This window comes from Daucus carota, chromosome 5 (assembly GCF_001625215.2).
Source record: "Daucus carota subsp. sativus chromosome 5, DH1 v3.0, whole genome shotgun sequence".
Lineage (NCBI taxonomy): Eukaryota > Viridiplantae > Streptophyta > Magnoliopsida > Apiales > Apiaceae > Daucus > Daucus carota.
In genome coordinates this window covers 4,315,652-4,341,037 of record NC_030385.2, presented here as the reverse complement: position 1 = coordinate 4,341,037, position 25,386 = coordinate 4,315,652, and the positions used below count along the sequence as shown (strand labels likewise).

Sequence of the window (25,386 nt, the reverse complement as noted above, 5' to 3'; positions counted from 1 at the left end):
ATTTGTGTGCTACTCTTTCCCATAATTAAATAATCTGAAACAAAATCAGATTAAAACTTTCAAGCTACTATATTCCATAAATAATCAGAAACAAAATTAGATTCTGAAACTTGCTTCTAATATATACGAAACTAAAAAGGTAGTATTCCATAAATAATCTGAAACAAAATCAGATTCTGAAACTTGCTTCTAATATATCCGAAACTAAAAAGGATAATTCTAATTTTTGATATTTTGCATCCAAAAATTCCAGAAAATTAGAAAAATAAGACGGAGCGATGTGAGAGGCGCCACCTACACGCCCCTCGCTTCTCCTTTATATAAGTATATTGATTTAAGAGCCATTTTTCCACTAAAACAAATGGTACTATTCATGCAAAAGTAAGCTGCGATCAATTTAGCCAACAAGAATTGACCAAGTCGCATTCGAAAGCAAGAATTCAACTGGAAATCGTATCATCATATCAGGTTGTGCTTTGGAGGCCCGCTAATTACATTGTCACAGTATGGCTAGAAGAAAAAATAATCACATGGACTAGCTAATGGACCTTAACATCTTTAACTGATTTTAGGGCAGAGATAAAACTTTGGATCTCTGAAAAACCGTTCAATTGTCTCTGCCTTCTCTGCCGAAAGATCTGTATTTCCCATTATGGATTCCTTTGATGATTTTGCAATTGCTTCTACTGAACCAATGGCTTGAAAAAGCTGCAAACACAAGCAAAAATTGGGGGGAATGGCAAGGTCTACATAATATTTTAAGAGCAACAAGTGTGATTAAGCATCAAGTTCTACACTGATCAGGAGTAAATTGGCAGAACACACCAACATCAATTACTAGATATTGTATCGATCTTCTGACGCCGAATAAATATGAACAGAACACTAACACACTTCGCAGACAAAGGCACATGTATGTGAATCTTTTCACAATTAGTTGATGAAAATTTACTATTGTTGCCATTAAAACCTATAGTCTGATCTGCTTAACATCAGGTAAACTCGATCTATCTAAACACAGTGATACAGAATGAGTGCAACAGGAATCCAGATATATTCTAAGAATAACATCTGAAATAAGTATAGTTCCACCGTCTTCCTTTACTAATTTATCTTCTACTGATTTTTTCGGGTGAATGGACGGGTTAATAAAGGGGGGTTTTCAATTCGTAGCTTTAGACATCTAGTGTAGTCCAGTAATAAGACCTCCAAGGAGAAACCCAAATTACCAACCAATTGACAAAAAAGGAGAGGTAGTATTCCCAATGCTTTAAACAACAGTTGTGTGTGGCACAACTATGTATGTTTCAGAATATAGAAATATAAATACAAGAAATACAATCACACAAAATTACTGGTTAAGATTACTGTACCGAATTTGCATCATGGTTTTGAACAGTGGGAATGGACGTCACCACTTTAAGGAAAATTTCCATTCCTTGCACCGACCTCTCCCTCTAAATTTAAGAAACAATATATATTAATACTTCATCCACCTTGATAAACTTATAGAGCTCATTAAAAATTTATTTTTATAAATAAAGAAATCATTCAACCAACTCACATCAGCCTTCAACTTGGAGATAACATTCTGCCTCTTACACACTGCAAGGACAACATTTAGACGCAATTTCAAGCTTATAGATCTATTATTTTCTGTTCTGTGATCAGCTTACCACCACGAGCATGTGCTAACTTCACAATCTTTTCAAATCCCATTTCTAAATCCTGTACAGGAATGAATGTTGGCCTGCCAAGCTCCATGTTATATCTTCAAACAAATACATAAAATTTTGCAAAATCAATACAGTGCTACTGTGCCTGAATAAAACTTGTAAATAATTGAGGATTTACTGACTTAAAATAAGAACAGATGAATGAGTCATTTTGCTCCTGTGTTGGGAGCACAACCACCACATAGATATTTGCAAATTGCGCCTTCAGTTTTTGAACTCTGTCCAGAAGATAAGAATATCACAGGTTTTGAAAAGTTTCAGTGATAGGAACAAAGTTTCATTATATACCTGCTTATGACAGTTGTAATGTTGTTGTTCCTCCAGTCAGTTACAAATATAAATGCTACTGACAACCCCCCACAATTGAAGATAAAATCCTACATTCAAGAGATTTTTAAAAGTGAGTTGACGATGACTGCAATATGTAGATAACTACAACTTCAACTGCCATAAGATAAGTATTTACGGGAGCTATTGGCGCAGAGTTTAATCTGAAGGAATTTGAGCTGAGAAAGGATGAGATAAAATCGATGAACGATGGATGTTGTTCATCTCTCCATGTATTACTCATCACACAAACTCCAGCTGCGCCTATGTTGAAAAAAACAAAAAACTTTAGCCTCTGCCAACAAATGCTGAAAAACTTGAAAGCACACGTGCAACTCAATTAAGAATCACAGTTCACAAAAAATCTTTACAACAAGCAAAGTATCAAGGAAATAACAAACAATAAAAAATCAGACATAATATCGAACGATTTTTGCTAGGTTGAAGCGCAAGAGCTCCATCAGTTATAACTGCAAGCAATTCTTATAATCAGGAAATGAACAATATAGACTATATAGTACACTCAAAAAATAGACATAGAAGCTAATGTACAGTATTAAGAAACAATAAAAGTCTAGATAATATAGGGATAAGTATAAAATAGTATCTAAAGACTGCAGAATATGGAAAGCCTTTTTTATTGTTGTACATTGCAATTTCCATCTGTCTTGTCGACGCTGATATAAATTTCACATTGCATGTGTTGGAACTTTTAAAGGATAGGATTGCAATATGAACTTGGTTTTATTTCCAAAAAATTGAATCTGGACTCTGGACTAATTAAGTTGATAAACAGTGATGATATCTAGGCATTAGGAGACAGAATTTTATAATACTTAATGTTTGAGTTCTACAACTTTCACAAATGACCTTGCTGCTAGTTCTGATGGAAATTAAAATATAAAACCTTACATCAGTAATCAAACTAGCTTCCTGATAACTGTTTCCCTGGAACAGTGCACCTAAAATTAACCACCATTTCACAAGAAAAATACCTTGAGAATCTCCGTACTGTGAACTAGCTAAAGAATTTATTTCAATTAGTCTATTGCCAAGAATCTGACTAAGACATAGCCTATCTTGCATTGAAATAGTCTAGCTGATAGTCACATACTCACATGAACATGCTGTTTAGACAGCATAGTCCCCCTCCAAATCACTTCACAACATTTAAACAAATGTACTTAGGTCGTAAATATATGATTCTTACAGCAGTTCTGCAAGCAGGATGCCAGATCCAGTTCATCATATATTTTGTGCAGATATGATAAGTGTACCTCACAAACACATGTTTAAACAGTACTTACATATCCAGAAACAACAGGGAGGACCAACTTCAATAAGATAAACGCATCCCCCCCCCCCCCCCCCCTGCGGGGTATTAGGCATAAGTAAGTTCTAAAAGCTAAATCTATACAATTTTCTTGTAAATTAATTACTTTAATCAAGCTACCACTGCTTAAGCAACTCAGCTAAAAACTATTCAGTTCAAACAATTTGAGACCGACAAAAATTTGGCACTTCCATTTCCGGGAACTAAAATTAGAATTCAAGTAACAAATACTCGTAACAGGCACATACGCACAGATTGAGTGATTGACAGTCTGACAACACACTAAATAATATACAATTTTTGCCAAGGAGAACTGCAAAGAAGGAGCAGAGGTCCATCAGTTATAACTTCTAACGGCAAACATTTCTTATAATCAGGAAATGAACAATACATGATACTCAATTATTGACATGGAAGATAATGCATATTATCTAGAAACAATAATATACTGGATATGACATTCTCACTTTTAGGAGGTTCATGTTAATAGTACATGCTTAAGTTCTACAAAATTCACAAATTAAGACAATGAACATTACATCAGTAATCGTACTAGCGCATCTTGATAACTGTTTCTCTGAGACAGTACATCTAACATTAAGGTTTACCACCATTTGGCAAGAAAATCCCTTAAAAGTCTAAGTCCAGTGAACTAGCAAAATATTATTGCTTTCAATTAGTCTATTGCCGAGACTGTAACTGAATTTATAAGATATAGCATATTTCAAAATGAAAATAGACTAGTCACCACTCGAATACCGACATAAACATACTATGTATAGAGTATCACCCCCCTCCAAATTTAACCACAACACATCCATAAGATCCTACAACATTATAGCAGGATACCAGATCAAGCTAAGCAGGTTATTGTGCAAAAATGGTAAAGCATGTGCCCCCATACACGTGTTAGTATAGGGAGCACCAAACTTGTTAATACAGACGAAGAAGTGTTCTCCCTTACCCTTACTCGGCCTCCTGGTCCCTGTAATTGTATCCATAGTTTCAGACCTTTTACTTCCCTCTGTTGACAAGGCTCGTCACAGTCTCACTCTCACAGACAACTAATAGGCTGATGAGTAACAATTCTTATCCTTCGGAAACTCAGCTAAATATTTTCAGTACAAACAAATTCAAACTAACTCCGAATTCGACATCTTCATCTCCAGGAACTAAATCAATCATATTCGCGTATTCTACTTTGATCTCTATCTCAAAGCAACATCACATTACGTTCACATATATATCTGACATTCGATCTTTCATTATCAGCAATGTTAAGCGCGCTCCGAAAACAACATATAAAGCAAAAAGTACAAATCGAAGGTCCGAGTTACAACAAATTGACAGAGGAATATCACAAGCAAACATAATTGTAATTAAGTGGAATTGAAATGATTAAAATCGAAATGAGAGAATAAAAAGGAAAAGAAAAGGAACCTGAATGTGAAGAGGATGAGAGCGGCGTTGATCCTCTGGTGTGACGCGGCGTCGCCATTGAGATGCAGGTATTGATCGGACTGTTCAAAGTAATGCTCCGTCTGCTGTTAAAAACTCTTGCGGGAACTGATTTTGAATTTTAACAAACTATAGTTTTCTGCGCTAACAGCTAAATCGGGTAGCATTAACGTTTATACAGCAGCGATAATTGAATCTTTTTTGTTTTGAAATCTTTTCCGTTTGATTAATTAAATTATATATTTCGGTTCGGTTTTTGGAGTGAAAATTTTAAATTGAATTTTCAGTTATTCAATCTTTAACTAAGGTTAACCCAAAATCGAACAGTTGACCCAATTTTCAATATTTAATAAATATTTTATTAGTAATAATAATATATAGTGTATATATATAATAGTTATTTACGATACAAGTTTCTTGAGATTTGATTACAATGCTATATTGATAATTTTGTGGAGTTTTTAGAATCGAAGAACTTAATATATACGCTTACTTAAACCCCAGCTCAAGATTAAAAAAACTTTCTTAAATACATTGAATCCACGATCCAAATCCTCAAATACATTGATCACACAACTTCATCAACATACATAATCATCACACACTGACGTAATGATAAACATCAAGCCACAAGCAAGATCGACGATCATGATTGACCAAGAGAAAGCCCTTTGACGTTGTTCGAGATGCTCGGTGGTGATCCGTTCATCGAAAGATCAGACATTCTCAAAAGTTGAAAATAACACGCTGCGGTTCTGAAACTTGGAGATCGGAGGAGGCACAACCACGTGTGGGAGTGAAAGGACAATAGTGGCGGGAAAAGATGATGGCGACGATGGTTGTTTTAAGATCGGTGAGGGGTTTATTAGGAGGTTTCGAAAAGGAAGGGCGTTAGCGCTGGCGTTATTTGAGGGCGTTTATTGTGGCGCTAATTGAGAACGTTAGTTGTGCCTTAATTGAAGGGTTAATTATTTCATTTACGGGTGACCCTTATTGTGGGGATATTTTGACCAGGATAGTCAATCAAGTTCCACTTATTTGTTTGTATTTTTGTTTTAAATTTGTTTGTATTTTATTTATAACTACAATCATAGATATCAATTACGTTTTGTGTTTATATCTCTGTTTTTTGCAATTGTTATGCACATCTCTGTTATTCATCACCAGACATCGTTCTTCTTCTCTATCTTGAAATCAAATAAACTTCAGCGTGTTGCACCTCCATTGCCATTCTCCATAATCTAATGCAGCACATATGGATAAAGGGAAAATGTCAAAAACTAGAAAAGATAAGAACAAAGATATTTTCTGCAACTAACCTCTAAACATGGCTCAAGTCGGTGAAGTGAAACGTGCCGGAAGTTCGATGTCCAAGCTGATTGTCTCGCAATGCAATGCTCTTTAAAGTGATAGGCTTGATATGTACGTAACTGCCGATTGCTTAGAGAGAGATGCGAAAAAAATAGAGCAAATAGCACTTTGGTGGCTTTTACTATTTTGAATTTGCACGTTAGTGGCAGTCGTATTAAACTCAACATTTGTGTGGTCGCACAAATCATTTTTTTAAAAATGAAGAGCTCCGCTCAGTGAGTCTCACCCCCGTTAACGGTCATTAAGCGCAAATTGGTCAGTTTACCTTCTAACGGCTCTTTTAAACGACTCTTTCTAAGAAAATCTTACTTCAAACTCCTGATTATGTCCTTTCTAGTGATGAACTTGAGTAAATCCATTGCTGTACAAATTTACCGACCTAGGTCGTGGTCTCTTACTCATGCTACATGTTATGGTGATGAGTCTGCCTCTGCAACAATGGGTATCGTATGTGTGCTATCTTATTTATCAAGTGAATGTAGGTTTATGAAAGTCTTGCCTTTTTGTAATTATTTTTTTTGTTTGGTTGATATTGAGGAGGAGCATGCGGCTATGGGAACTTGTTCAACAATGATTATGGTGTAGATATAGCAGCACTAAACTCAACATTGTTAAAAAACGGATATGTATGCGGAACTTGTTTTCAGATTAAGTGCGTTTATTTTTCTTAGTGCTACAAAAAGTCGCCTTAGCCACGAACATATGTCCACCCACTCTAACAATGATCGGTGGTGCAAGCCACACTCATTTTGATAAGGCCAAACCTGCATTCATGAAAATTGCTCAGCGAAAGGCTGGCATCGTCCCTGTGATGTACCGCAGTGCTTGAACTTCATTAAGTGAAACTTACATTTCCACAAAATTACGAACAGATCCTAGAAAGTCGAATTGACAAGTTTATATTGATATTCTTAGAGTGCCATGTGTCAAACAAGGTGGCCCGCGGTTCACGTTTCAAGGAAATGACTATTGACTTTTGGTGTATGTGATTTTTCGCTAAAGGTGGTGATGCTGCAAATATGTGGGTAAAAGATAGGAGAACACAAAATCTATATATATATTCTCCAAAAAGAGTCGTTAGAAGGTAAAGTGATTAATATATTCTTAACGATGTTGAGTCTCATCGAACGGAGCTTTTATTTGTTAAAAAGTGATTTGTTCGGTCACAAAAATATTGAGTTTGATACAACGACCACTAACGTGCAAATTGAAAATAGTATAAATCACCAAGGTGTTATCTACTCGAAAAAAATATAGTATACAATTATAATTGCTGAATATACGCTTCTAAAATAACATATACATCATACATGATTGTATTAAATAAAAAAAGAATAACTATTTTATTCTTTAATTAATTTTAGTCATTCATTACTTTTTCAAATCCGATATAGATATTTTGTTCTATAAAGACCTAAAAAAATATTTGTAAGCCCAACTCTTACAAATTATGCTTATATTTTTTGTTTTTACAATTTATGCTTGACTATTTTAATTTAACATTAATGTAGATAATATTCAGGTATAAAACTCACATATAAAATAGGCGAGCGTTACCTTATCTACCGGGTCGGACCCAGGAGAGAGAGGGTTTGTTGTGTTATTTCTTCTTCATTCTCGTCCCCAATCGCAAGGTTTTACACAAACAAATTTATTTTCATCAATCGGATCGATTCTGATCGTAATCATACCCTCAATCGATCAGATTTTTATTTTATACGGTGAAAACTAGGCAATCAAGATGAAGACGACTAAAGGCGGGAAAGTTATGAACCCTACCGATGCTTATCGCAAAGAGCTTCGCAAAAAGGAACTGAAAAGAGTAATATTTTTACCCTAATTGTTACATTCTATTGTGTTTTTTTGCTTTTTTATATTTTTGATCTAGGGTTTTGTTTGTGAATTTAATTGATAATCTGTGTGCATTATATGTATGTTTGTTGTAACTGGTACTTATTTTGATTATGCTTAGTTAATGATTTATTGCAGAATAAGAAAGAAAGGAAGAAGGTGAGGGAGGTGGGGATTTTGAAGAAAGATCCCGATACGCTTAAGGAGCAGATTGAGAAGCTGGAAGCAATGAGTAAGTATTGCGCTTTTTTATGAGATTTTGATTTCGGAAATCTTGTTGAAGTTTGATTTACTCTGTGGTGATTGATTATTTCGATAGAAATAGTAATCGTGACATTTTAAAGAGTTAATGGTGGAATATTATGCTTAAGACTCATGGTGTTTACTGTTTACAACTCGATGTCTCACCTTTTAAAAAAATGATGATATAGTTTTTTAAGTTGAATTAGCCGTCAGTTCGTTGTTATTTTTATATATTTGGGGCAGTGGAATACAAGGCTATGAATGATGGTAAAGTGAGATGAATGAAAGGAAAAGAATTTAAGGGAGATGAGAGTGGAGGGGTTGATAAGATAACTAGCAAAAATGTTGTAGTTTGTGAAACCGTTGTGTGGGGGACTGAGGAGGGGTTATCAAGTCCAATGGAATGGATCTGTTCAGAAGGATTATAATGCTCAAATATTGGCTGATTAAGATGAAGTATGCAATCCATTCTTCCAACTTGAGGAATGAGACCATAACATAAAATTACCTCAGTCCATTGTAATAAGAGGTCTGGAGGGAGCAAAAAGGCCAAGAGTGCATGAAGATGATGACGAAGTTTGTGCAGAATACGGTGGCGAAGGAATAGAATTAGCATTTGGGAAGTGAAAGGATTGTGACATAATTAGTGGTAGGAATGTGGCAATGAGCAGCTGAGCACCATGCTTAATCATCAAAAAAGCCCTGACTTGTGCATTTAATGATTCTCAACTCAAAGGAGAGAGACCACATATAATACTAATCATAGCAATTCCATATGTTGTAGGGTGGGAAAACTCATAACTGGCCTCATGCTTTTTGTCGAATATGAGCAACTAATTTGTATCTACAGCTATTTGCTAATAATTTAAGTTCTATTTAATATATTTGCCTATGATTCAAAAGATCCTTCCGGTGAAATGTTTTGATTATTCATTTCTGAAGTGAGAGTTTTTTTATCTGTGCTGTGTAAATGATAATCTTTTATAGCTTAATGACATGCCTTATTAATTTGATGCAGAGGCAGATGGTGCTCTTGACAAGGCAAGAAAGCACAAAAAGAGACAACTTGAGGACACATATAACCTTGTATTGAAGAAAAGGAAGGTATGTATAAGATATGTCAAACATGTGCTGTATACCTGTATATATATATATATATATCGATTACATAAGCAGATAGCTAATCTGATGTGTTTATGAAATTTATCTCCTAAAAGTTAAGGCGCCTTATATATTTTTCCTGGGTAGGAGATTAGTTTTTGCAGGTTATAAAGTTATGTCTTCAAAGTAATAATTTTTAAAACATGAAAACCATCACACGCAGCAGTGTATTGTGGTGCTAGAGACTTCCGAATCTGATGTAAGAAATCCTATATGCTAATATCAGCAGTCACAGATCAAGAAGAAACTAGGAGAACTTCCAGATATTTGTGAGAGATGAAATATGAAAAAACCCTAGGTTTTAGAGAGAGAGGGGGAATTTGGTGGTATCGTTTAAAGGAAAATTTATTTTCTTTGATATTAAATTTAAAGTAACAATATACATAATGAAGGATTACATGTGGAGATGGCCAAATAATAAACTGGTTGACTATCCCGATCTACATACTTATCGGTTATCACTAGTAACTGTTAATATCTGGACTATTTTGACCCATTTCTTTCTTCCAAATTTTTAATTAACCAAATTATATAACTTTGTAAACAATTGCTGCCCCTGACCCACATTTTTTGAACTGTCCCTCATGTGAAATTTTAGAATCTGGTCATATAGGAGTATATAATATTTTCGTGTTTATAGTTTTATATAAGAATGCACTAATTTTGTATTTTTAATTTTTAAGCATAATCTCATATAGGAGTATAATCTTTTTGTATTTTAATTATATATCAGAATTAACATATATTTTACTGTACAAATTTATAATAATATTCTGCTAAGCATTTTCAGAAAGTTTCTAGGATTGCAGGCCCGTTCAGCTGTCCAGTAGTCCTAGTTTGCCTTTTCCTAGGAATCTCAGCAACATCTATATGAGTTTGCAATGTATACATCTGAAGCAGTCACCTTCAGGAAAGATAAAAACATATCCTACTTGGCATGTCTTGTATTTATGATTAGTATATTAGTGGGTAAGTCTTAGCAATCCGGATGCAGATGTGTCGATAGTGGAAGAGCTGATATACTAATTCTAATATCAAAAATTTCGTCAACTAAATTGCACATTTCGGTATTCTGCGTTACCACGCTTTACCATGTTTATTAGTTTTAGTGAAATGGTTTTTTTTTGTCTGCCTTGGTGAAGTCTTTTGCTCAACTTTTCTGTGTTTATGCTTTAGCCTAAGGTTACAAGTGATATTTATAGCATTTGAAATTTTATGTACAGGAATATGAATCTAAAATGCGGGAAAAAGGCGAAGAACCAGTAATGTTTAGGTAAAGAAGTCTCTCTCTCTCTCTCTCTCACACACACACACACACACACACACAGACATTCTCCTGTGAAAGAGTACAAACTCAGTGTAGAAGTTACAATATCATCTTGTTTCCATAAAGAAGCTCTGTTTGTCTCACTAATACTGCAGTCATTTGGGACCTCCGCGGAGACGGACAACTGCAGAAGAAGAAGAAGATAGAGTCAAACATCCAAAGCCAGAAGTAATTTCTTACTCTCTCTCCTCTGTAATGTATACTGTCTAATATTCTTGTGTACAAACTAAGTTTATATGATGATCTATGCAGGATTCTGTTTACTATCATCCAGAATTAAATCCAACTGGAGCTCCTCCACCTGGGAAGCCCCAAATGTATAAATCGTCTATAGGTACGCGTTCTTTTCCTTTCAGCATTTCATTTTGAACTTAAATCAGCTGTTTTTCCGTTTTCTGCTAGTTGCTTATATTAAAACAGGGAATGAGAACTCTTAATTGGCTTTTCTTGGCTGACTCGGGTTTTTGGATGTTGATGTGCAGGACCACGGATACCCCTATCAGCATCATCATCTAGTGGTGCTGCATCATCATCACTAGCAGAGTTGAATGATGTTGATTTGTCAGTTCCTCCTCCACCGCCTCCTCCACCTATGCCTCATGTTGGTGAGGTGGACTTGGGAGATGGCTCTATTATACCTGAATCTTTGCCTTTACCTCCTCCGCCCCCAAAGCCACCTAGGCCTGCTGTAGCAGACTTGGGAACAACTATGCCTTTGCCACCTGTGCCGCCGCCACCTCCCGGTCCCCCGCCTAAAGAACAAACTGCAGATCATCAGCAACTTCCTCCACCACCTGCTGTCCATAAGTCTCTACAGCCACCCCCTCCGGGAACTGGTGGGCTAGAAAGAGAGAAAAGTCAATCCATTAAATCAGATGATATGATCTCTCAGGAGCCAGTTCAGGTAATTATTTTGTGTTCATTCTCAAATTATTGATTAGTGACATGTTCTTCCGTAGCAAATAAGTGTCTGTAATTTTTTTTTTGGAGTTCTATGTTTTATTTTGTAATGTACATCAGATGAAAAATTAATGTATCGATTGATTTAAATTAATGTTAATTTCCCCTTTTTTTCTTTTCTTATACAGGGATCTGGTATGCTGCCTCCACCTCCACCTCCAGGAATGCCACTGAAGCCGGTCGATAATCTGTCCGAAGGTGCATCATCTAAATCTAACACCATTAATAATTACTCTGAGATGAAAGAGCCATCGAAAATACTTCCTCCTCCACCTCCTCCCAGGCAACAAGCCACAATTCCTGGACCTCCCATACACCCTGCTCTTCAGCAAGATGTCCTACCCCCAGGAATTTCAAGGATTCCTCCACCTCCACCAGATATGCGTCCACAAATATCTGCTCCTGGGATATCTGGTCAACAAGTTCCACCTGGATTAATGGTCCCACTAATGCCAAGACCACCTTATGGACCTCCCCCAGGGCATCCTTTAATGATGAGACCACCACTTCCACCCGGCCCTCCTCCCATGTTAGTAGACGATATTGGGGCAAGACCATATGTACCCCAGAAGCCTTCTTATGTTAAATCGGCTGCATCCACAGTTGTCAAGAGGCCTCTAGCTCAGCACACACCTCAGCTAACATCTATGGTGAGTTTTTAAGCTGAAGGTGGTTGATATTCTTTTGGTATGTTAGCAATGTGATATAAATATTTACCTGTCTATTAGAAGGTGACAGGGTATGTGTTTCCTTTAGCTGCATCGCTTTGCCTTTTCTTAGTCCGTCGAAGTCTATGGTCTTCAGGCTTGGCTGAGACTTTTGTTCCCTTTGACTAAGTGATATTAATTGTTTTTATCACTCTTATCTCTTGTTTGTTAAAGTCTCTTGCCTTGGATACAGGTTCCTGCATCTGTGCGCGTGAGGAGGGAGTCTGCTGTTCCAAAGTTGAAACCGAAGCCTCCCCTTTCATCTGCAGCAGCAGCCACCCTACCAAAAGCTGCTCCAGCTGTTGCAAAAAAGGAGTCTGGTACCTCTTCATCAGCACTGAAGCCACAGAGCATTGATGACTCTTATATGGCCTTTTTGGAGGATATGAAAGCGCTTGGTGCCCTTGATAGTTGAGAGCTGATTTGCCAATGGGCTGTGGAATAAGAGTTGCAATGGAAGGGTCCGAAAGGTATAGGAAGTGTATCTACTGGCGCAGACAAAAGTTTTCTGTGCAATTTAGAATTCACCTGCGGCTTATGCCCAGTTGCTTCTGAGTATCCTTGATGTTTTTCGTTAAATATAGTATCTGGAATCTTTGTATTGGAGGAACGTGTAGCTTATGATCTCTTTCAGTGAACATAGAAATCATTAGCTTAAAATTGTTTGATTCAGTAAATTGAAGCAATTTATGAGACCTTTTTATAATGGAGGATTAACGAAGGTCTGTGTTGTGCACCAAGTCTGCAGTGTGCAAATCTCACGTGCATACTAAAATAGTGGTTGGTCAAAATAAAATTCTACAAAGCAATGTGATGCGGTTGATATTAGGTTCTAAATCAGACTGTCGGTTTCAATCAGAGGTGTTCAATTATGATGTTTGAAATTTAGGACGGCATGTATTCGATTAAAATGATTATTGATGTCATGGAGATAAATATTCAATTGTAATACATGGAAATATATTAAATTAAGATATGTTTTTCATGTATTAAATTGAAATATAAGTAGCACGGGATGGAAAAGAGAAAAATAAATTGATATGATTTTCGCCTTGATAATGTTGATATGTAAAATTCAATTAAAACATATAAAAATGTATTAAATTAAGATATAAATAGTTTAGGATGGAAAAAATAAAAATATGTAATTCGTGCAAATATATGATCTGTTATATAAAATAAAATTAAAAATAATATTATATGTATGAATTGATATAGAACTATATATTGCAATATACATTGATGATAATGTTAAATCGATTTAATTATAAATGTTTTGATGAAATTTGAATAAGAATTATTAACAATATCTTAATTGTTGCTTAAAAAAATAATATCTTAATTATTAGATGTGATGTTTATTTATTTAACATTATCGAATTTGCCCGTTATATATTTGGTCGTTAATGATTAGATGTAGTGATTATTCATTTAGCATTATCGAATTTGGCTGTTATATATTTAGTCATTAATTATTAGTTGTGATGGTTATTTTTAAGAAGGTTTATTCAATTAAAATATATGAAAATGTGTTAAGTTAAGATATAAGTAGTTCGGAGTGGAAACATGAAAAGTATGATATATTTCGCATGAAGATTTATCGATGCTAATAAATCTAATAAAATTATAAATTATCAATATATACTTGTTATTAAGATTAAGAATAAGGTTTATTGTCTATAATAATTTTGTGTGTGTGTGTGTGTATGATTTCGGTACATACATGATATGTAATTGATTCGCACATGTAAGTCCAGTAAGAAAATAAAATTTTGAAAGGATATTTTCTCATATTTCTGATGATTTAAAATGACGGATTTTGAAAAATTATTTAATCTTGTAAAATCGTTAATGATCACAAAATTTTATATATGTTTTTACCTTTTCAGCTCTCTCAAATTTTTTATTTTTGAATTTATTGAAATTCGCTTGTAAATTTATGATTTCTTTGAGGAAAACTCAAAGAAAATTGAGCTTATATATCTTTTTTTGTTTATATTCTATATAAGTGTAGCATCCCGACTGAAGGATGATCTTAAAAACCCGACCCAGGCATATCATTCTACTAAATAAATCGAAATATATCTTCATAATTTCAAATTTAACATACAAGACATGTTTAACATTGCATAAAAAAATCTTATATCAAGTCTCTAAAAATTCTGAATACAAATTTAATACGAATACACGATAGAACTCATCTTCAATTACATGATACCTCTATTGAAATTCTATTTCCAACTCAACTAAGTCTAGAATAATGAAAAATCTGCATTTTGTCAAAAAAAAGTCTAGAATAATGAACTTGCTCGTCTGGATTTAAAACCTAGGTTTTAAGTCATTTATGATTTTAAATCAAAAAATATCTATTTTTATTTGTGCACAAGAGAAATTGAGGTAAGTAGTTAGTTTGAGATATTTTTTCAGTGACTTAATTTTTTTAAACATTCTTTTTGATAAAAATTACCAACAACTCGTAAGTTACCCATAAATCATTTTTATTTTTGTTATTATGTTCTTAACAAGTTTTAATTTATTAATAAATCAAAATAATCCGAACAGACATTTTAAACCTTCACCTTATCACCTGATAAACTACAATTTTAAACTAAGTCACAATTTTAATCTCGATCTCAATCAAACGAACCATACACGGGAGCTGTTTGTAATAATCATAAAATGATGATCAGACAGATCGCAATGACCATGGCATTGGGGTAAAAAGAATGTACATATACATGTTAACAGTACCGAGATTAAGAAGGAACTCAATTCATGACCTGAACTGAACTCAACTGTTTAACAAGCATGTTTACACATAACCAAGAATGTAAACATAAGACATTACTCACATCTATAAGCTGTTGATGACTTTCTGCCGTTGCTAATTATTTCTACTACAACTTACAAGTGCTGTCCCCAAATCTAATCCTCACATAAATCTAGTCTCTGCCCTAAAATTTAGGTTTCCCATTTTCATAATCATGTTCATTATAGTATCTCTCTCTTACACATACACATCTCTGCACCTCAGAATCTAGCAATTATACTTAATAGTAACTTCTATTAATTTAACACCCCTCAGAAATAAAAAGGCCCAGATAGATTTTGCTCTCAATTGTCTTTTGCACCCCCAATCTCTCTCTCTCTCTCTCTCTCTCTCTCTCTCTCCTCTCATAAGCACCGAATCAAGAACCTTTACTCTTTTTTCCAACTGAACAAAATCAACAACTAATGCAACCACATGATCTCTTTGTGTGACTCTTCCCCACAGGATCCCACCCCACTTCCCGATTCGAACCCCACCATGTCCGACCAACAAATTCCGATCGTCTCCGACACCCAAAACAACGAAAGTACTGATACCAACGTTGTTAGAAGAGAAAGGCCAGCTAGAGCCTGCACTCTACGCTCCGCCGCTAGACTCCACGCCGCCGCCGCAGCTGAGGCTGTGATTGTTGCCGCACAGAGAAAACAGAAGAGGAAGTTCCGGCCACCTCCTAAGGAAGCTGAGTCACCGCCACCGTCTCCACCGCAGGATAAACAATGTAGTAAAATTGTGACCCAATTGGTTATGGAGCCGGAACCTGAGCAGTTGCCACGGTGGAGTATTCGGTCCATGTGGGAATTCGCTTCGATCCTCAATTTCTTAAATGTGAGCTGGAATTTACTAATTTGGTGTAAAGTTCCTGTTTTTATCGAAATTTTGGTGTTTCTTGGTTTTCGTAATTTGTTGTGCAGGAGAATAAGGTGTTTGTTTTGTTGGTAGGTTTTCAGGCCTATTTTGAATATTAAAGCTGAGTTCTCGGCTGAGGAGTTTGAAACAGCTTTGTTAACACCAGATAGTACTTTGGCTGATATACACATTCCTTTGTTAAAGGTTAGTGTTTTGTTTAATCATTTATATTCATGTATTGAAGCTCTAGTTCTATTTGAGTACTTGACTAAGAACTTAAAGATACATTAACTTGCTTGGCGGTTTATTTACCTTTCCAAGTATAATTATCACGTGGATCATATAACATTTGCATGGCTTTCATTTTCTTGTCTCCTTCTATATCTAGCTTGAGTTCTTGTATAAGTTTGTCTTTAATGAAATGCAGTGGCGGAGCCAGACAAAATATTCAAGGGGGGCACTTTTAATTTTTCGATTATTCTCAAAATATGTTACTTGATTAGTTTTACAAATTCGAACTGTAACTACTACAAACAGAAACAAACAGACCTGGCTAAACATCTTACCCTTCAAATCTTATTTAAAAACCAACATGCTACCACAACTGATTTAGACATACAAATCTTAGAGAAGCATGACCATGCTGAAACTACGGCTAGAACTGAAATAGACTGGAGCTGAGATGATTTCATGAAGAAATTTAGTAATTTATCCGAGACACAAATGACAAAACATACAAGTATTACTAATATGTGGGGCCCACAAAGGGAAACCTGTGGGGGCACGTGTCCCCCCCGGCCCCAGTGTGGCACCGCCCCTGATGAAATGTAGTGAGAGAGGTAGAGCAAACCAAGAAACTTCGCTGGTTTTTCGAAAGTATTTCTTTGCTACCAAAAAAAGGTTTTAACTGAAGTTGTCTCCTGGTCCTGGATAGACTGTTTGTGTGCTTAAACCAGGCACGAGAGGTTAGGGCAAAGAAATGATGGAACCTAGGCTTATACCCTGGCACGAGAGATTAGGGAAAAGAAATGATGGAACCTATGGAAGAAACTCCATAATTGGGTTGGGCACAATACAGAACGTGACATTACTACATTGTTAGCTGTTCTGACTTAAAATATTAATTTAATTTTGCTTAATTGCATTAATACATTAAACAATAGTAGTGGTTGATCTGAGGTGACTTGTGCTTCAGATTAAAAGCAGTCTGAGTGCTGATTGGGCAACTCGGACAACCAACATGAATGCCCTGCGCATACATAGCTCATTTTATATTAGGCCCGACATTGTGCTAATCAGGCTGACCTGGTCAGCAACATGTTGGCATCAGAGTGCTCCAAGGAGATGCTTGTAGTGCTGGAAGATTGGTCAAAAACATTATGTCGTTTTTTGCTTTAAGAAGTCATTAGGTCAGCCTAGATAAGAAGAATGTTGCCCTACTATATATATGGCAAAAATTTCAATATCATATAAGGTCATTACATGACGTGTATAACTCCTGGGGTGATTTTCTAGTCCTGGATTTTCTATAAACATATAGATGTGGAGGCTACGTTCAAATTTTAGTATCCTTGTAAGGCTTTTCAGCTTTTCGTATCCATGTTTGAGCACATATTTACAAATTATTTTAGAGAAATTAGCAGGCATAACCAATATTTATTTGTTGCCTTGGCATCAAAATATTGGGTTGAATAGGATTAATTGTTACTTATTTAGAAGGATATAATAATTGCTGTTGATGGTCCTTTTGGCGCGTTACCTTCTCTATACTTCTAGTTTGGATGGAACACTGTATGTTGCTAAACTTGTTTCCTTTCCGAGATCAATGAATCCCTTAAATCTGGTATACTGCCATTCAATTGTATGCTGTGTTATGCCTTCAGTATTTGTTATAAAATTTGTTTTGCATTTTGAAGCAATAAGTTGCTTCCTTTTTTGAACAAAGGTAAGCATAATTACAACTTGCCCTTTAAATCACAGTACATGGATTCAAAATCTTTTTTTTTGGCTTGAAAGACTCGGTCCCTTTTGATCATGTAACCATAATCTCCTCTTTTCGCCCTGAATATGATCCTGTCTTTTGACATGGAAATAACTTATTATGTAAGTTTTGGTAAAAAGCTCGTAGGGCTTATTTTTTGGGGCCTTTCAGGAAGCAGCTGTGCTTTACGATCAGATCTATAGTTTCTATCACGATAATCAGACTCTCGATCATAGGCATTAGTCACCACCTATTATTAATGTAAGCAACCCCACCCAGGAAAAACGACCACTACATGGTGAAGTTTGTTCCTACGCCTACTCCCGCCCAAAGGATCTCCGGTAACAGTAACTTGTTTACGGGTAACAGAGCTGGTAAAGCTTCTTCTTTAGCAACCCTCTTTCATAAGCTAATGTTCCGACTTCAGGCCTGGATCGACTACTGACCTGTATGCCGCCATTAACTTAACCTTCTTGCCTCTCTATGATTGTGCAATGTTGCGAGTAGGGGAACGATATATGTCCAGGACGGAAGGGAGGGGGAGTGGAGAGAAAGAGATCACATTCTATCCTAGGGCTAGGGGGAGACATAGTCCAGCCTTCTTCCCGCAACAGACAATCGAGCAGAAGGTCTGGCTGTGCGCGAAGAAGGACTTGACTTCGGCCATTAGTTAAACTGCTTTCACGAGTTGTTGAGGTTAATTCAATCTTTCTCTTGCCCTTAGCCTGAGCTATTCTTCTTCATGTGAAAATGAGCTCCATCGAATTAGTAATCAAGAATATAGATAAAAAAGAGTTATCCGCTACTTTTGCTTTTTATTCTTTTTACAATTTAGATCTGATGTCATCAAAGAAACCCCATTCATATTCGTTTTACTTGGATTCTGATAAGAATTACCGTTTTGTTTTGGCTTCCGAGTGAGAAATAGGCAATGCGCCATGCTTGCTGCTTCGTACGTTGACCTTTACTTGACAGATTCATCCAATTGAACTCACACTCAAAGGAGGGCAATCCAACTTCCATTGAAACAGCTTCCCCGGAACTAGCTGCCATTGAATCGGTTGGTGCCATTGATTCTCTTGGAGGCAGGGCCTTTCTGACTCGGCCTGGCCCGGTCGCCCTCCGCGACTGGCAACTGTTGTCATAGTCAACAAGGTTGGATACCCAAGAGCGGGGGCTGTGTCAAAGCCAAAACATGTATACAAGATTTGTGCTGAGGTTGATTATTGGGGTTTACTTAAAAATACATGCAAAGTATATAGAGGGATCCTCATCCTCTACACTCCTTTAGACCATGCCAGTGTCCTTTTTTGATCAGTAATATGTAAAGGAAAACATATTAGTCATAACTTTTTTATGTTCCATGTTATAATACTCTTTCTATTCTGGAGCTGTTTGAATTTATATTTGACACGTGGTTTATGCATATGTTGCTTTCTGTGTATATTTGTTGCATCTTTTTGGTTTTCACATTTTATCATCTGGTACATTAAAAGGGGATCCCTCCTGTTACTCGGATGGCACTTGGGCGAACTACTTGGATTACTGTTCTATGCAGAAAGTTGAGGGACTGGTGGCATTGGGTAATACATGATATATCAATTTAATAGTAATGGCAGTTCAACTATCTATGTATGCTCTATGCAGCAGAAACTGATGGTGTTATATTCGGTTTGGTACTTGATTGCAGGTTGCGGATGGGGAACTACCAATTATTGCATCACAGGGGTTAGTTTGTCACATATTTAATGTGTGCATTTTCATATGACCAGTTTGTTTATCTACAAACAGTCCAATATAAATAAACAGGTTCCAATGCTTTTTTTTTTGGTGATATGGCTTTACCATGTTCATTTGACAGAACTGAGATCGAAGCATACAATATACTTCCTCCCGGTGTGCGAGTGGTGATTTTAAAAGCATTATGCGATATTCGTGTTGAGGTACAAGATTTATGATTCTCAAAACTGCTTGTGTACTATCTGGTGTAATAAATATGGCATCTACTTGACTCAGAATATTGTTAATATTCATTTGTTGAATATAACATTGTTTTTGTCACTTGGTAAGTCCATTTATGTGGTTCTGCTGTGACATGAACAGTGTATTAGGCATAGTCATATTGAAACAACTGATGAAAGAAAGGTACTGATGACCGAAGAAGTCAATCCATATACTAAATGATAAAAGATATCATTGTATATTTTGTTGTGTGTGTGAGCTTATATGATATTATTAATATATCTACTTTTGGTAATATTAATCACGTTGGGGTAGAGGTTAGTTCTTGCCTATTATTTAGGTAAGGTTTTGAGTTGTTTAGATAGATATGCAATCCCAAGACGCTGATTACACTTTTGTAACTAGTTATCGTTATACTCCTGAGTGATAAATTGATTACCACGTAGGTAATTCAAAGTTTAAGTTAAGTTATATGAGCTTTTTCACCTTTTGAGCTCAAAGGACTAAGTAGTAAAGGTTCATGATGTTATTTCCTTATTTTTCTTAGCAATTTAAAAATTCTTTTTTGAGTTGAGTAAATTGCATTCTCGAAACATAATTAATATAACTTGTAATTTCTCCATTAAAAGAGGAGAATAGAGAAAGAAATAAAATGTTTACGAGTAGTTCAAATACTTGATCAACTTGAATTCGTAAGTTTACATTTAAATTCAGTTCTAATTTAATCACGGGATTTATCACTGGCTTTTTTGTTTGTTTATTCAAATACGATTTATGTTTGTATTTCATCGAGTCAGAACTGATTTAAATATAGATCACTCAGTTTTGTTTTCAGCTTTAAATGTTTCCTGCTCATATAGTAGGGAAGAGTGAGATGTACACGGACCTTCTAGTTCTAGGAGTAGCTTGGCTTAGAATACAACTCTGTTTTTTAAATTCTTCAATTTAATCCTCTTGACCATGTTGGCATGACATGGGTTTGGGTACTGGATCCAGTCGGATCCTTTCCGTCGGGTTTGGACACCACATCTTGTGGAAATCTAGGCCTAGAAGAATTAGTTATCTATGTTTTTCTGATATATCAATTCGACATACATAATAAAACGTATATGACCTTCATAGTAGACATTGTTATAGATATGTAAAACTGAATCTCACACACACACACACACACACACACACACACACACACACACACGGGTTAAAATTACAAGCCGAGTACCCGCACCACAGCACCAGGCTACTGATTATCCATACCAAGGAATCTTATTTAATTTCCTGAAGAGAGAATCCTTTATATAAAAATGTATTAATAGTTGATTGAGTATTGAATATTAAAGGTAGCATGATGAAGCAAGCTGATATTTTTTGTTTTGTTTGCTTGACTGCTGATATTTACTTTATCCTCTTGCAACTTTTCAGTGCATGAAAAAATTAGTTCTTTGTTTCTTACTTCACAGCAAGAAGATATTCGGAACTATATAGATAACTCCATAAAGCAAGGTGTTCATATTTCGACATTCCGCAAAGAACGCATTGGTGGAGATTCACATGGAATCTCCTATTGGTAATTTATATCTATCATTAAGTTTATCAGTTTTATTAATAGATTCTAAAGATTGTGTTGTTCACTAAATTGTCACAAAATACATCATATAACAGGGGAAAATTCCTACTATTGAATGTGATGGCTTCTCTATTGTGATGATTACTTAGAATCTGTATTTATTTGTTGTAGGTATGAAGATGATCCTGTCATTGGTCAGAGGTTGTACAGAGAAATAAGGACAGTGGAGGTAAGGAAAGGAAAGGGGAAAAGTGTTCAACCTGTTCCTAATTCATTTTACCAGTGGGAAACAGCTGCAACTAATGTGGATGAATTTCAAGATGTTTCTGTAAGCTTTAAATTTGATGCCTTTTAGGATGATTATCTGTATGTATAGTGCATGTCTATCTGTTTATTTACATACAATTTTGGTAAGGTGCCTATCTCTTTGGTTGCAGGAGAAGCTTTTTTCAAGCAAAAATAGAACAGAGGCTTCACTTGGGAAGAAGTTAAAAATTGAAATGCTACCAGAGGTTGAAAAGGCCCATAAGGTAATTTCTTCCTTTTGAGCAAGCACCGGTTGTGAGTTGCTGCTTTTGGAATTCTTTTCTAGCTATATTGTTAGGATTGTTGAGTGGGACAACATAAAGCAGAAATTCTTTAGGGCGGGGGATTTTTTGCTGCCTAAGAAAAAATAGATAAGTTTTTTTTAGTTGAATAGAACTCATAAAACAAGTAGATTTTTCTTCTTCGTTTATTTACAAGTTTCTCAATATCAATATACCTCTAAATATTTACAACTTGACTTGGGGAAAGAATAATATGTTTATACTAGAATAGTAAATAGTTTGGTATGATGTAATGACATGAGCTATACAATACTTGGATAATGGATATATGATGCATTAAGATACCAATAAATCTATATATAAAGTTAATGGTTGTAAGCTGTAGTGGTTAGCACTTTTGTGTCTATCGACTCCCCGTGGTATTCAACACAAAATTAAAAATACAAGTTGGGGACATAAAATGTGGAATAAGTGGTAATATGGTGTAGTGGTAACTGGTAAGTGCTCTTGATGTTGTGTCTACAGTCTATTGACTTGAATTTGACTCCCCTTGTATGGTGCAGTAATTAGTACTTCTGTGTCTTTTGAGTTGAGTTGGAGGCCCTTTGGTATATTTGTTTTATTACTTATTAAAGAAAATGGAGCTGATTATCCACGGGGGGGGGGGGGGGGGGGGGGGGGGGGGGGGGGCTGGAGGCCACTCAATCGCCTGTTTCAGCAACTGTCTATATTCCTTGGACCTCTCCTCAATATCTCATCACTTGTCTTTTAACTATTGTTATCCTTTTTCTGTTTATTTCAAATTGTAGAGAAGATTTGTATGAACATATGTTTTTATATTGTTCCCTGGACAGACAAAAGAGAAGCTATTGAAAAAACAACAAAGACAAGCACTTCTTCTTGATAATATGATTAGTGCGGATGGACTTTCTCCTGGACGCTCTCTTCGTGGTAGAAAGAATGTCTCATATACTTTTGGTAAGAAGTCTGTATACGTTTTCATTTAATTTTTTACTGTATGTTTCTTAAAGGTTGCCAAACTGGTTCATATATGATTGTAGTATATGAATAGCTGATGTGGTACTACTATCATCTTATACCTCAATTTGTTTTTGTTTGGTCGCATCAATGGATTTTACTTGGTTGTCTCATATAATGCTTTAATATCATTTTTTGCAGATGACTATGACAAATCAATCAATGAAGCCATCAATGTTACCAAGTACGGGTCATTACCTAGACAAGTTTATGAAATATACATCTTATGGAATATTATAATCTTTAAAGATATAATTTCATCACTTAATTGGGACAAAAGTAGTCCTCAAGTATATGACTTTACATCTAATTTATAATTGTTGTATCAGAAGAAAGCAATCCCCACCAGACTCTACTGTTCGAAGAGAAGGTACAAGATCTTATATTTCTACAAATGGTGAATTGGGTGGTCCTTCCCAGGTTCCTGAACATTCATTTAGCATGCTAACACCAGAATCCCACGATGAGAATGATGAAGATCTTACCTATGAAACCTTGGGGCGCGGGTACTCTTACTTCTCTTATATAATATATAATATTATGTATAGTTTTTATTTATTTCTTTGTTTATCTTTTGAACTAATTGATAAACCTGTTATATAAAGCAGTCGACGAAGACAGAGGCCTGAACGGTACCCAGCCAAGGAGTTTGTTGAAGAAATGTCTGATAATGATGCAGAATTTGACAGTGATGATGAGATAGTTGGGGAAGCTGTGTATGATGATGAATATCTTAAGAAGCGGAAAGAAACGAGGATTATGTCCAGTGGCTCAGAAGGAGATGAGGAGTATCAGTGGGAAGGTGAAAATGTTGAAGAAGAGGAAGAAGAGGATGAGTACTCCCTGAGTATGGGTGATGATAGTGACGAGTGTATTAGTGATGATAGTGGTAAGCGGCAAAAGCCCAAGAAATTACAAGGTCGCACTAGGAGGGAATCTAAATTGAGATCAGTTAATGAGTTTGATTCGGGTCTAAGACGTAGTAACAGAGCCACCAGAAACCGTATAGATTACAGAAAATTAGAAGTGTCAGATTCGGAAACAGAATCGTTGAAGCCTGAGAAATCAAATGCATCAGATGAGCACACAGATGCAAGTGAAAAGGACGATTTTTCTATAAATAGTGAGAGTGAAGAATCTGATGCCAGTGATATCCAGTACAGGGACATTGACTCTCCCCCTGAGGAGCAACCTGAGGCATCAGACGAGCAACCTGAGGCATCTGACGAGGAGCAGCCTGTGCCAATGCAGGAAGACCAGTCAGAGGCAATTTATGGAAACCAACAGGAGGTAGTTTATGAAGATCCATCAGAGAGAATGTATGAAAGCCAACCGGAGGGAGCGTATGGAAACCATTCAGAGGGAGCATATGGAAACCAGTCAGCATCAGTGTATCATCAACAATCAGAGGGAGCATATGGAAACCACTCGGCATCAGTGTATCAACAAGAATCGGAGGGAGCATATGGAAACCAATCGGAGGCAGTGCATGTGAACCAACAGGCAGCAGCAGAGGAAGACCAGGTTCAGTTTCCTATCAAAGCTGATAGCCCAGTTCAGGACAAGGCTGAAGTTCAGAGAAGGGGTTTTCTTGATCTAAATGAGCTTGCCCCCGGTTCTGGATTTGATGATGGTCCCGACTCAATGATGAAAGGTGAAGATACAGATAACTTCTGAGGTTCCCCTGGCTTCCAAGTTATATTTCTCGGCTTATCTTCAGGAAGCTGGTTATAGTTCCTAAGCTTTGTGTTGGACAAACTGAGGAAATAAGAGCAAGTTGCCATTAGAGAGTTATTTCGTAGCAAATTAGTGCAATTGCCCCCATGCAGCTCAGTTTCATGGAGGAGCAATGTGATGCTGAGATATTACTGTAGATTGACTAGTCATGTTTTAGTTTCCGGTAGGTAATTGTTTAAGATCCGGCCTTTTACATATATAAAGTGTACGATGTGCTATAAACCTGTTATTTACCTATTAAAAAAGATTGAACAGAAGGATGTTTAAGACTATCAGCTCTTTACTTGGTTCATGTCTTATATGGTCTGCTAACATCATTACTTTATCCTTGACACTGTCTCGGCCACTTCCAGTTCGTTCCTTTTTGTGCCTCAACCTTCGACTTCAAGAGCTCGAACTAAGT

At 36.0% G+C, this 25,386-nt stretch overlaps 3 protein-coding genes across 5 annotated transcripts; 2 read left to right on the top strand and 1 right to left on the bottom strand.

The window, feature by feature from the left end:
* Window positions 1-387: 387 nt before the first annotated feature.
* Window positions 388-5,008, bottom strand: LOC108221932 (protein PARTING DANCERS). Its single transcript, XM_017395791.2, has 8 exons — window positions 4,837-5,008; window positions 2,203-2,327; window positions 2,025-2,113; window positions 1,859-1,954; window positions 1,677-1,771; window positions 1,565-1,605; window positions 1,374-1,457; window positions 388-708 (listed from the first exon to the last, which is right to left on the bottom strand). The coding sequence occupies exons 1-8, from the start codon at window positions 4,892-4,894 to the stop codon at window positions 559-561; spliced, it is 738 nt and encodes a 245-aa protein (XP_017251280.1). The 5' UTR covers window positions 4,895-5,008; the 3' UTR covers window positions 388-558.
* A 2,761-nt stretch (window positions 5,009-7,769) lies between these two features.
* LOC108223658 (protein EARLY FLOWERING 5) lies at window positions 7,770-13,180 on the top strand. Its single transcript, XM_017398015.2, has 9 exons — window positions 7,770-8,047; window positions 8,215-8,308; window positions 9,338-9,423; window positions 10,704-10,753; window positions 10,903-10,975; window positions 11,060-11,141; window positions 11,290-11,711; window positions 11,896-12,417; window positions 12,668-13,180. Exons 1-9 carry the CDS (start codon window positions 7,967-7,969, stop codon window positions 12,887-12,889), a joined length of 1,632 nt encoding a protein of 543 aa, XP_017253504.1. The 5' UTR covers window positions 7,770-7,966; the 3' UTR covers window positions 12,890-13,180.
* A 2,222-nt stretch (window positions 13,181-15,402) lies between these two features.
* LOC108223354 (DDT domain-containing protein DDR4) lies at window positions 15,403-25,255 on the top strand. 3 transcript variants are annotated; one of them, XM_017397557.2, is made up of 12 exons: window positions 15,403-16,129; window positions 16,244-16,354; window positions 19,628-19,714; window positions 19,822-19,859; window positions 19,993-20,074; window positions 21,554-21,660; window positions 21,832-21,988; window positions 22,098-22,190; window positions 23,063-23,186; window positions 23,388-23,430; window positions 23,576-23,752; window positions 23,855-25,255. In XM_017397557.2, the coding sequence occupies exons 1-12, from the start codon at window positions 15,719-15,721 to the stop codon at window positions 24,921-24,923; spliced, it is 2,499 nt and encodes an 832-aa protein (XP_017253046.1). In that variant the 5' UTR covers window positions 15,403-15,718; the 3' UTR covers window positions 24,924-25,255. The 3 variants fall into 3 exon arrangements, with proteins under 3 accessions (XP_017253046.1, XP_063949396.1, XP_063949395.1); XM_064093326.1 differs by having other exon boundaries at window positions 15,560-16,129; window positions 23,852-25,255; XM_064093325.1 differs by having other exon boundaries at window positions 15,568-16,129; window positions 23,579-23,752; window positions 23,852-25,255.
* The last annotated feature ends 131 nt before the right edge of the window (window positions 25,256-25,386 follow it).

What these genes read in the sequence shown, in the direction of transcription:
- LOC108221932 (XM_017395791.2), bottom strand. Translation starts at nt 4,894, where the DNA reads ATGGCGACGCCGCGTCACACCAGAGGATCAACGCCGCTCTCATCCTCT. An exon ending in ATTACAACTGTCATAAGCAG is followed by an intron (nt 1,955 to 2,024) that starts GTATATAATGAA and finishes TCTTCTGGACAG; the next exon opens with AGTTCAAAAACTGAAGGCGC. An exon ending in TTCATCTGTTCTTATTTTAA is followed by an intron (nt 1,772 to 1,858) that starts GTCAGTAAATCC and finishes ATTTGTTTGAAG; the next exon opens with ATATAACATGGAGCTTGGCA.
- LOC108223658 (XM_017398015.2), top strand. Translation starts at nt 7,967, where the DNA reads ATGAAGACGACTAAAGGCGGGAAAGTTATGAACCCTACCGATGCTTAT. An exon ending in TGAGAAGCTGGAAGCAATGA is followed by an intron (nt 8,309 to 9,337) that starts GTAAGTATTGCG and finishes AATTTGATGCAG; the next exon opens with AGGCAGATGGTGCTCTTGAC. An exon ending in GAAGAACCAGTAATGTTTAG is followed by an intron (nt 10,754 to 10,902) that starts GTAAAGAAGTCT and finishes CTAATACTGCAG; the next exon opens with TCATTTGGGACCTCCGCGGA.
- LOC108223354 (XM_064093326.1), top strand. Translation starts at nt 15,719, where the DNA reads ATGATCTCTTTGTGTGACTCTTCCCCACAGGATCCCACCCCACTTCCC. An exon ending in CCAATTATTGCATCACAGGG is followed by an intron (nt 19,860 to 19,992) that starts GTTAGTTTGTCA and finishes TTCATTTGACAG; the next exon opens with AACTGAGATCGAAGCATACA. An exon ending in TATGAAACCTTGGGGCGCGG is followed by an intron (nt 23,753 to 23,851) that starts GTACTCTTACTT and finishes TGTTATATAAAG; the next exon opens with CAGTCGACGAAGACAGAGGC.